At 39.8% G+C, this 12,703-nt stretch overlaps 1 protein-coding gene across 1 annotated transcript; it reads left to right on the top strand.

Moving 5' to 3' along the window:
* Positions 1–6,193: 6,193 nt before the first annotated feature.
* Positions 6,194–11,243, top strand: dusp26 (dual specificity phosphatase 26). Its single transcript, XM_085792362.1, has 3 exons — positions 6,194–6,382; positions 8,609–8,820; positions 11,016–11,243. Exons 1-3 carry the CDS (start codon positions 6,204–6,206, stop codon positions 11,219–11,221), a joined length of 597 nt encoding a protein of 198 aa, XP_085648488.1. The 5' UTR covers positions 6,194–6,203; the 3' UTR covers positions 11,222–11,243.
* The last annotated feature ends 1,460 nt before the right edge of the window (positions 11,244–12,703 follow it).

The following is a 12,703-nucleotide window of genomic DNA, read 5'->3' as shown; positions in this document are numbered from 1 at the left end:
CACACTGCTGCTGCGCTGCTGCCACACGTGCGTCGCATGTGTTTGACGTCATCACGTCGCCTTCACGTTCCTCCGCTCAGGCTCCGGCTTTTCACCATCGTCACATTTTCTTCCCTTTATATTATATTATCAAAGTTTATGAAGCAAAAGAGAAAACAAGTAGGTGTGAACACAACTTTAGAGTTATCATTTAATCAGATTTTATTATATTTTGTATTTTTTTATTGTGATTTATTCAACTGCTCAAATTATAGGCTAGTGTAATTCCCAAAGTTAGAAACAGTTTTAAGGTTTGTGGTAAATACGTCACAATTTGAAATATGAAGACTAACAGATGTAGCCTATATTATTTATTAATATTCATGTTTTCTATTTGTTTTGTTGATTTTACACAGTTTATTAACATAAACACACTTCAGTTTTATAGCTAATTATGTATCTGACACTTGTGGATTCAGTCCTAATTCTATCACATTGTTATAATTTTTCTTTTCATGATTCAGTGTTATATAATATATATTTCATATACTTGTAAAACATTTTCTCATTAATCTAAAACATATCTGTCTTACTATTCTGAAAAAGTGGTCTCACATAATACGTCTATAATATAGCCTAAGCATAGATTAGTGTGAATATTTTTATATTCTACACAAATGTCAATATATGAAGTTGTTCCAATATATAATATTTATCTATTTTTACATATATGTTTTTATGTACTCTTGATGTATGGAAGTTCTATATTGTGCATATAGCTAATACATTTTGCATTTGCATTTTGTTACGGAAGCATCTTATATTGACATGAATGGAGGTGGGTAATAGATAATAACATGTAGAATGTGTATTTTTTTAAATTCTTATTGTTCATTCATTCATACTCTATTACAACTTCTTTTTGCTGCTATATTTGCTATTTATTATCTGTGCTATACATTTCTTTGCTGTTGTCTGCTGCTGCCATCTTGTAAATTTCCCCACATGGGACGAATAAAGGATTATCTATCTCTGAAAGTGCCACAACAGTTAATGGATGGACCTTGTGGTGTTTTCTCAGTTCTTTTGTTTTGTTCTTGTTTTTCTTTCTAAGTGCAGTTCCCAGACGTGACCGCTGGGTGGCGACAAACAGCAGCAGTTAGTTAGTGAGAGAAAAACCCTCCACCAACGTCACTAACACCGACACCGACACCGACACCATGATTAACTAGTAAATATAAAAATAACCAGCAGCAGCAGCAGCAGCAGCAGCAGAGCTGAGTTTAAGGTTTAACGGTGAAACCACAGACCGAAGCAGCCTGCTGGGGGGGGGGCCATGTAGATGCAGCTTCAGCCCCCCCACACCTCCAGCATCCTCTAAGTGTCTCTATGTGAGGACTTGTTGAGAGGATGGAGAGATGGAGATGGAGCTGGTGAAGCGGTGGAGGAGCTGGAGGAAGATGATGATCCCTCCTCCTCCCTCAGCCCGGACTAGAGCCAACATGGCGGCGCAGCAGCAGCAGCAGCAGCAGCAGCAGCAGCAGCAGCAGCAGCAGCAGCAGCAGCAGCACTAAACACACGGAACTAAACCACACAGGTAAATACAGCCGAGATAACACTGTGCATGTGTGTGTGTTATTGTCTTATTGTGAAACACACTGCACCTCCATGTTCACCAGAATGAAGCTACAGGTCAAATATCTGTTACATTACATAACCCTCATTAAGTCTAATTGTTATTCCCATACGGTGACCAACGTGTGGATTTATGGAATGAAAATAGGAATTCATTCATCAAAAATCATTTAATTAAATGTTATCTTTATGAAATAGCTAAATAAATAACAGGGGCAAGCAGCCAATCGGACGTTTAAAAAACCCCAACCCTAATTAGCTAATTGCCTCTCTAAATGTGCTGCATCAGAGGCTCCTAAACCTTCCAGACCAGAACCACGTTAACAAACAACAAATCAAGCAAATTCACCAGAAAATATTACAAAACATTTCAAATATGGCACCTCTGTGTTTAAATCCATTTCATTTAAAGGGATATTTCAACATTTTGGCAAATTCACCTATTGCCTGATCCCTATAGTCATAGGAGTATAGGTTAATTACCTTTAATTGTCGGTGCAAGCTGTTTTTAGAACGGCGGAGCAGAAACGTGAGCTCCGCATGGCGCGCGGTACTTTCGCGTTTCCCTCATCAAACTCATCAAATACACAATCCAACAACTCCACAACGCTCTGGTGGACAAGTTGTGAGCTGCACATTCACCACGCTATGAGATAATAACACAACGTTACCACACAGAGTTGTTGTAGAGGGAAATACAGCCGGAACTACATTCCAGACACGGCTGCTGCTGGGCGGAGGGATTTCAGAAGAGAAAGTAGTTCAGAGTATTTGCTTCATGTGTTGTAATGTTACGTAATGTTATTGTCTTATTGTGAAACACACACCTCCATGTTCACCAGAATAAAGCTACAGGTCAAATATCTGTTTCATAATTCCCATACGGTGACCACCAGCATGTAGATTTATGGAATGAAAATCGGAATTCATTCATCAAAAATCGTTATCTTAAATAAATAACAGGGGCAAGCAGCCAATTAGACGTTTAAAAAAATTCAAGTCCCAACCTTAATTAGCTAATTGCCTCTATAAATGTGCTGCATCAGAGGCTCCTAAACCTCCAGACCAGAACCACGTTAACAAAGTGACACTTTCTACAGCAAAAAATATTTTTTTCATTAAATAAAAACCTAAAAACCATAAAATAAAATGTGCAGCAACAGCATCAGCCAGACTAGACAACATCAATAAAATGCTAGTGTATTGAAAAGAAAGAACTGTCTATTCTGTTTATTTGGTCATTTAACTTCTTCATTAGTAAAACATTTTCTCATTAATCTAAAACATATCTATCTTACTATTCTGAAAAAAGTTGTCTCACATAATATGTGTGAATATTTTTATATGTAGGCTATGTGTGTGTGTGTGTTATTGTCTTATTGTGAAACACACACCTCCATGTTCACCAGAATGAAGCTACAGGTCAAATATCTGTTACATTACATAACCCTCATTAAGTCTAATTGTTATTCCCATACGGTGACCAACGTGTGGATTTATGGAATGAAAATCGGAATTCATTCATCAAAAATCATTTAATTTAATGTTATCTTTATGAAATAGCTAAATACAGTAAATAACAGGGGCAAGCAGCCAATTAGACGTTTCAAAAACATCAAGTCTCAACCTTAATGAGCTAATTGCCTCTATAAATGTGCTGCATCAGAGGCTCCTAAACCTTCCAGACCAGAACCACGTTAACAAACAACAAATCAAGGAAATTCACCAGAAAATATTACAAAACATTTCAAATATGACACCTTTGTGTTTAAATCCATTTCATTTAAAGGGATATTTCAACATTTTGGCAAATTCACCTATTGCCTGATCCCTATAGTCATAGGAGTATAGGTTAATTACCTTTAATTGTCGGTGCAAGCTGTTTTTAGAACGGCGGAGCAGAAACGTGAGCTCTGCATGGCGCGCGGTACTTTCGCGTTTCCCTCATCAAACTCATCAAATACACAATCCAACAACTCCACAACGCTCTGGTGGACAAGTTGTGACCTGCACATTCACCACGCTATGAGATAATAACACAACGTTACCACACAGAGTTGTTGTAGAGGGAAATACAGCCGGAACTACATTCCAGACACGGCTGCTGCTGGGCGGAGGGATTTCAGAAGAGAAAGTAGTTCAGAGTATTTGCTTCATGTGTTGTAATGTTACGTAATGTTATTGTCTTATTGTGAAACACACACCTCCATGTTCACCAGAATGAAGCTACAGGTCAAATATCTGTTACATAATTCCCATATGGTGACCACCAGCATGTAGATTTCTGGAATGAAAATCGGGATTCATTCATCAAAAATCATTAAATGTTAAACATAAATAAATAACAGGGGCAAGCAGCCAATCAGACGTTTAAAAAAACTCAAGTCCCAACCTTAATTAGCTAATTGCCTGTATAAATGTGCTGCATCAGAGGCTCCTAAACCTTCCAGACCAGAACCACGTTAACAAAGTGACACTTTCTACAGCAAAAAAAGATTTTTTCATAAAGTAAAAACCTAAAAACCATAAAATAAAATCTGATTGCAGCAACAGCATCAGCCAGACTAGACAACATCAACACAATGCTAGTGTATTGAAAAGAAAGAACAGTCTATTCTGTTTATTTGGTCATTTAACTTCTCCATTAGTAAAACATGTTCTCATTAATCTAAAACATATCACTCTCACTATTCTGAAAAAAGTGGTCTCACATAATAAGTGTGAATATTTTTATATGTAGGCTATGTGTGTGTGTGTGTGTGTTATTGTCTTATTGTGAAACACACACCTCCATGTTCACCAGAATGAAGCTACAGGTCAAATATCTGTTACATTACATAACCCTCATTAAGTCTAATTGTTATTCCCGTACGGTGACCAACGTGTAGATTTCTGGAATGAAAATCAGGAATTAATTCATCAAAAATCATTAAATTAAATGTTATCTTTATGAAATAGCTAAATACAGTAAATAACAGGGGCAAGTAGCCAATTAGACGTTTCAAAAACATCAAGTCTCAACCTTAATTAGCTAATTGCCTCTATAAATGTGCTGCATCAGAGGCTCCTAAACCTCCAGACCAGAACCATGTTAACAAAGTGACACTTTCTACAGCAAAACATATTTTTTTCATAAAGTAAAAACCTAAAAACCATAAAATAAAATCTGATTGCATGCAACAGCATCATCCAGACTAGACAACATCAACACAATGCTGCTGTATTACAATGAAAGAACAGTCTATTCTGTTTATTTGGTCATTTAACTTCTCCATTAGTAAAACATTTTCTCATTAATCTAAAACATGTTGATCTCACTATTCTGAAAAAAAGTGGTCTCACATAATAAGTGTGAATACTTTTATATGTAGGCTGTGTGTGTGTGTGTGTGTGTGTGTGTGTGTGTGTGTGTGTGTGTGTGTGTGTGTGTGTGTGTGTGTGTGTGTGTGTGTGTGTGTGTGTGTGTGTGTTATTGTCTTATTGTGAAACACACACCTCCATGTTCACCAGAATGAAGCTACAGGTCAAATATCTGTTACATTACATAACCCTCATTAAGTCTAATTGTTATTCCCATACGGTGACCAACGTGTGGATTTATGGAATGAAAATCGGAATTCATTCATATCTTAAATAAATAACAGGGGCAAGCAGCCAATTAGACGTTTCAAAAACATCAAGTCCCAACCTTAATTAGCTAATTGCCTCTCTAAATGTGCTGCATCAGAGGCTCCTAAACCTTCCAGACCAGAACCACATTAACAAATGATCTGATTGCAGCAACAGCATCAGAAAGACTAGACAACATCAACAAAATGTTACTGTATTAAAAAGAAAGAATACGGTAGTCGTCTATTCTGTTTATTTGGTCATATAACTTCTCCATTAGAGCTGTATAACAATCAAAACCAGAGATGAGATATAAACAACCAGGACAAAAACAACGTTTGACCATTCACCTTTAAAACCGGGGACATTTTCAGGGACGTCTGGTCACCAAACATTGGACTAACCCTAACAAAGTGAGGTCTGCTCCAGTCTGACTGATGTTTACAGGCTTCATCTTTAAATATTATTCATTATTGATTAATCACTCCATTTTTTTTATTTGTTCTGAACCTTAAACAGATTATTTTCCTAGTCATTTAAAGGGACATTGTGTAACTTCTCCTGTTATCTATTCACGAAAATCGATTATTTGGTTCAAAAGTAGGGATGTATGCTGCATTCACCTGCAACAAACCAGATGTCATTTTGGTCACAGAAATCCAGAGAAAGCCGGTAAAACAATACCACATCGCCATGACAACATATTGTCACGTGTATTGTTTTGCCTCGTGCTGACGGACCACTTGTTTACATAGAGGCTTGTTTATGCCGTTACGTGCAGCGGCTGTCGTCCGTCTGCCGTCTGCCCAATTTCACGTGAATGCAGCATGAAAAATACGATGGATTTGCTTGTGATATAGAACTGCAACGCTGGATGGGAGGAATTCCTACACAATGTAGCTTTATTAAGGGTAATTATTGTGTTTATTGATAGATTTTTATATCAGTGTTGTGTTGTTGTGTTTTTATTCCCAGATTAAATGGCGTTCATGTCCCGGTTCTCCCGGTCCCGGAGCAGCTCCAGGTCTCCGAGCAGGAAGGACTCGGAGCGCGTCGCCCCGAACCTGTCGGTGTCGGAGCTGGAGCGGCTGCTGTGCACCGGGAAGACCGCCTGTAACCATGCCGACGAGGTCTGGCCCAGACTCTACATCGGAGACCAGTGAGTTCACACAGAGAGCTGCAGGAAGGAAAACACACACACACACACACACACACACACACACACACACACACACACACACACACACACACACACACACACACACACACACGCACACACACATACACACACACACACACACACACACACACACACACACACACACACACACACACACACACACACACCTAATGCATGAGTCATGTTTCATCTTTCCTTTCATGTTTTCCTTTAAGAAACTACAGAAAAACAAAGAGCGTAAGAAACATTTAATGTTATTTTACCTTTCATTAAAGGGATAGTTCAACATTTTGTCAAACTGGCCCATTGCCATAATCCCTATAGTCATAGCAGTAGGTTCGGAGTTGTTTTAGAGGGAAATACAGAGACTGCTTGATGAAAAACTGTCCCTGAAGGCAACGTGCATCAGTGGTTTTACATGAATTTCCCTCTAAAACAACTCTGTGTGGTAACGTTGTGTTATTATCTCATAGCGTGGTGAATGTGCAGCTCACAACTTGTCCACCAGAGCGTTGTGGAGTTGTTGGATTGTGTATTTGATGAGTTTGATGAGGGAAACCTAGAAATCCCATAATGAGCCTCTGTAGCGTAGCTCTGAGCAGCTCACGGCTCTGCTCCGCCGTTCTAAAAATAGCTTGCACCGACAATTAAAGGTAACGAACCTATGGGCCAATTTGCCAAAATGTTGAACTATCCCTTTAAGGATTTATGAACAGTTTATATTATACTCAGATGTAGATATAGTTTGGTTGTAAACACTAGATGAATTGTAGATTATTATGTGTGAAATGATAAAGTAGCCTACTGAAACTATACCATACAGTTAAATAATAATACACCAACACAGATTATTATGATTAAAACAACGTCTACAATATTTAAAATTACATATTTATATATTTTTTTATCTACTATTGGTAACACTTTATAATAAGTACACACTATTAAGCATTAGTTGAGCTTTATATAGGCTACTGAGTTCATCATTTATAACGCATGAATACTCATTACTATGTAGTTTATAAAAACAGTTAAAAATGTTTTACTCATCATTGTTAGCACTAACAGGATCTATAAGCTACATACTAATGAGTATTCATGCGTTATAAATGAAGAATTCAGTATTTATTACTGCTTAATAGGGTGTACTGTGTTCAATTGCACTCGGAACTCGGAAAGATCGGAGTTGGAAATTCCAACTTCCGAGGTAAATGCGTTTCATTGCACAACCTCGGAAAACATGGCCGGCCACAGCAAGCTGATGTTTGTTTGGATGTCTTTCGAGCATTTAAAAATTATTCTGGGGAAGTACATCAGCTACTTAAGGGAGAGAGAGAAAGAGAAACGTCGTTCTGGAAGCCGCGCAGGTGTCAACTCTCAGTATTACACCTAAATATTATCATTATAGACTACTGTAGTTTAAATATGGGAAAAACTATAATATTTTGAACACTGTTACTGTGCTTTTTCATCCCTACTACGCTCACACAAACTATTTAATTAACAGAGTGGGAGTGCAAATACCACTACAAAGTAATCCTACACTCTCAGTAACACAAATGCTAAATTAAACGACACATAACAGACTAAAAGTTGAGGAGAAAGTGACTGTTTACCTCTCACGGTGTGCGGCGCCATTTTGCTTTGACGTTTTTCCACATATTTCCGACCTACTCAGGCTGCTTTGTTCCTACGCAAATTCCCCAGTCGGAATCCCGAGTTCAAGGGCCGTTCTATCGCACTTTTCCGACTCGGAGGTCAAATTTTTCCGAGTTCCGAATGCAATCGAACGCAGCATAATTATAAAGTGCTACACTACTATTGATAAGGTGTTAATAAGCTCATAAATAAACTAGTTGATTGATAAGGCCGTTATAAGAGTAATATTATTGATAAGTGACACACTGGAGACAATTGGGATTCAATATGATTTTATTATTTTGCTTTTTTTAGTCTAATTGACTCTATTTTCTATTCACACTGTTTTACAACTTTGACTTTGAGGAAATCTTTAATTTAATGGTCAAAAACCACATTTTGACCATTAAATTCCAGTCAGTTCCTCACTAGTGAACGTTTGTGCCGACTTTGAATAAATTCTGAATTTAACAAATTTGCTGTCGCCTCTTCCTCCTCCTCCTCTTCTCCTCTTCCTCTTCTCCTCTTCCTCTCCTCTTCTCCTCTTCTTCCTCTTCTCCTCTGCAGGGACATTGCGTCGGACCGGCGTGAGTTGTCCAGACTCGGCATCACTCACATCCTGAACTGTGCTCAGAGTAAGTGGCGCGGCGGAGCGGAGTACTACGCCGGGATGAACGTCACCTACCACGGCATCGAGGCCCACGACTCGCCCAGCTTCGACATGAGCGTCAACTTCTACCCGGCCGCCGAGTTCATCCACAAAGCCCTGAGCAGCGGAGGTCGGCATGGCAACACAAATATACAACACAATGTTATATTACATCATTTATTTACCGCAGCTTGGATTAATATGGAAAAGTCAGCAGAAAACCTTCAACATACAACTAGTCCAGTAGTTTTAAGCCAAAAAAGGGCTCAACGTTGAACAAACTGCAACAGAATCAAACTCAACTGATTTTGTATCCTCAACATGTCCTGAATGAGGGAAAAAAAGCCCAGAAGAATCCCATTAGGGGAAAGTTTAGAAAAACACCCAAATATATCCCATAATACGCCTATTCATTATTTTTCTCACGTGAATAGGGTAAAATTTTTAACCTTTAGATATCTCCATGAAAATTACTGAGTTGATTACTTACATTAAGACAAACAAAAAATGTGTTACAAGTTTTTTGAAATTCTTTGTTAACATGAGCAAATTTGCATAAAGTTGCATAAATTCCACCGTTTTGACAGCACATGTATAAAGTTGCTGTGGTGGTACCAGCATGAAAATTGTTATGAGTTGACTCCATCGGTCAACCGACAAGAAACCACTTTAAATTTCAAGATGACTGCAATTTTTCAAGAATCCGTCGCTGGGGGAAGCTCTCGTTTTACATGGTAGCGTAGCGTCCTAGCTCATTAAAGCTGCAGTTGGTAAGCTGACGAAAGTGAAAGTAAACTCCGTGACTTGGTCTGAAATTTCAAGACAATACACAGACTGTCCCTTTATGAACCTCTGGAGTCAACTCATAACAATTTTCATGCCGGTACCACCACAGCACCTTTACATGTGCCGTCAAAACGGTGGAATTTATGCAAATGTATGCAAATGTTAACAAAGAATTTAAAAAAACTTGTAATACATTTTTTGTTTGTCTTAATGTCAGTAATCAACAGGGTAATTTTCATGGAGATATCTAAAGGTTAAAAATGTTACCCTATTCACGTGACAAAAATAATGAATAGGCGTATGAATGGGATATATTTGGGTCTTTTTCTAAACTTTCCCCTAATGGGATTCTTCGGGGCTTTTTTTCCCTCACTCAGGACATGTTGAGGATACACAATCAGTTGAGTTTGCTTCTGTTGCAATTTGTTCAACCTTTTTTCATAAAATGGCTGGACTAAGAGGAAATTAGGAATGTCTAACATGATGAAGACTGGGGATGGTTTTGAAAACTCAAACTGTTTCGGAGGCTTCTCACTGTCAGATTAAATAATCCAGGAGGTTCAGTGTTACTTGTCTTGTACATAATGAGGAAACTGTCTCAGATTGAGGACGTTTCTGCATAAAAGACGCATTAGAGCAACGACAAAGAACTTTCATTTTGTGTTGGTTTTGGTGAACCCAACACCAGTACATAAGAACAGTTTCTCTTTGCATGTCCCGTTAAAAGTTCTTTGTGGTTGCTTTAAATGGGAGGAAACATGCAAATAAGTCCAACAAATTCAACAGAAAATATTATAAAACATCTCAAATATTGCACCTCTGTGTTTAAAGCCATTTCATTTAAAGGGATAGTTCAACATTTTGGCAAATTCACCTATTGCCTGATCCCTATAGTCATAGCAGTAGGTTTGTTACGTTTAGTTGTTGGTGCAAGCTATTTTTAGAACGGCGGAGCAGAGCCGTGAGCTGCTCAGAGCTACGCTACGGAGGCTCATTATGGGATTTCTTGGTTTCCCTCATCAAACTCATCAAATACACAATCCAACAACTCCACAACGCTCTGGTGGACAAGTTGTGAGCTGCACATTCACCACACTATGAGATAATAACACAACGTTACCAGACAGAGTTGTTTTAGAGGGAAATACAGAGACTGTTGATGAAAAACTGTCCCTGAAGGCAACGTGCATCAGTGGTTTTGCATGAATTTCCCTCTAAAACAACTCTGTGTGGTAACGTTGTGTTATTATCTCATAGCGTGGTGAATGTGCAGCTCACAACTTGTCCACCAGAGCGTTGTGGAGTTGTTGGATTGTGTATTTGATGAGTTTGATGAGGGAAACCAAGAAATCCCATAATGAGCCTCCGTAGCGTAGCTCTGAGCAGCTCACGGCTCTGCTCCGCCGTTCTAAAAACAGCTTGCACCGACAATTAAAGGTTAAAACGAACCTACTGCTATGACTATAGGGATTATGGCTATGGACCAGTTTGACTAAATGTTGAACTATCCCTTTAATCTAATCTTCTGACCGTGTGTAGGTAAGGTGCTGGTCCACTGCGCCGTGGGAGTGAGCCGCTCCGCCACGCTGGTTCTGGCCTACCTGATGATCCGCCAGAACCTGACGCTGGTGGACGCCATCAAGACGGTGAAAGATCACCGCGGCGTCATCCCCAACCGCGGCTTCCTGCGCCAGCTCAGCGGCCTGGACGGCATCCTGAGGGAGAGCCGCAAGACGTCGCCGTAGCGCCCGACCGGACCGGACCGGACTGGACCGGACCGAAGTCTGGTTTCCTCTGCACTGAGGGAGACGACGGGACCAGAAGACTGAGGTGACAGAGACTCACCACGACCACGACTTAACCGATCTGTTTAGTCTCTTAAAGGACAATTCCGGGCGAATTCAACTCAGGCTGTATGTTCCTATAACATTTTAGGTCTAACAGAAGGAATCTGAAGATTTTCAGTTTAATATCTCCTGTTTTGCGGTAGTTGTGTCTGTCCCCGCGTCGCCACGGCAGCAATGAATGAATGGGAGTGGATGTAAGTTCTGCTGCTTAGGCTGTTTCCATCCCTCAAAGCCACAGACAGCGTCAGATGGAGACTCAAACATGCAGCCAGAAGTTTATTTACTTCAAGCAAGCCGACATGTTTGTAAAACTAGATCTAATTCAAAGTCTGGCGGAGTCGAGACCCAAGTTGACGCTCGGTGTGTTCAGGTGCAGTGGGAAGCTCCCGTTTGTGTCGTAATCACAGGAATATCAACTCTGGACTTGCTTGAAGTAATAAAAACTTCTCGGTGCATGTTTGAGTCTCCATCTGACGCTGTCTGTGGCTTTGAGGGATGGAAACAGCCTAAACAGCAGAACTTACATCCACTCCCATTCATTCATCGTTGCCTTGGCGACGCGGGGACAGACACAACTACCGCAAAACAGGAGACACTAAACTGAAAACCTTCAGATTCCTTCTGTTAGACCTAAGATGATATGAAAATACACCCCCGAGTTGAATTCGCCTGGAATTGTCCTTTAACGTCTCCATGACGGTGGTCACATGTTCACTGCCAAAAAAAAAAGAAGAAAAGAATTGACTAAACTCAAGTGTAGTCAGAGTTACAGAACCAACCAGAACCTCACAGGAACGGACTTTCACACACAGGAGAAGTGAACTCTGTCCTCACTCAGCAGCTCTGCAGCAAAACCAACCAGTGTCTCTTAAAGTCCCGGTCCCCGTTTCCACTGAGGAAGTTCCTGGTAAACATTTACTGTAGGAGGCAGGAACTCTAAAGGAGTCGTTGTGCAGCAGTTTTTTATTTATTTTACTGCTCTTGTTTTTGTCTTTCTACTAACGCTCCTCTTCTGCTGGGTTTTTAAAATGCCTCTCATGGCCCTTTTCCTCTCGCTCTACTTGCTTTGACTCGACTCGAATCTTTTTTGCTTGTTTCTCCACTAGGGGTAGTACTGCTTACCTGGTAGCTGCTACTTGTTTTTTTGGTAACGCCAAAACGCGATGTCAACCGACTGCTGGCCACTGATTGGCCAGAGCGTTGTCACTGGAAGAGTGGCCGGCGCAACGTCCAACACGAGAATCAAACCTGTCTGTTTTTGAAAAACACATCGGCAACAGTCCACACTAGGGCTGTCAGTTTTTAGAAAAATGAGGTTCTAACGAATATTGAATGACCCGTAATTCGTTCGGATATATTCGAATATTATTCCCCCCCGCG

Source organism: Trachurus japonicus, chromosome 12, assembly GCF_045865225.1.
Source record: "Trachurus japonicus isolate A0001 chromosome 12, Traja_1.0".
NCBI classification, from domain to species: domain Eukaryota; kingdom Metazoa; phylum Chordata; class Actinopteri; order Carangiformes; family Carangidae; genus Trachurus; species Trachurus japonicus.
The sequence above is the reverse complement of the archived record's forward strand: the minus strand, read 5'-3'. Positions and strand labels throughout refer to the sequence as shown.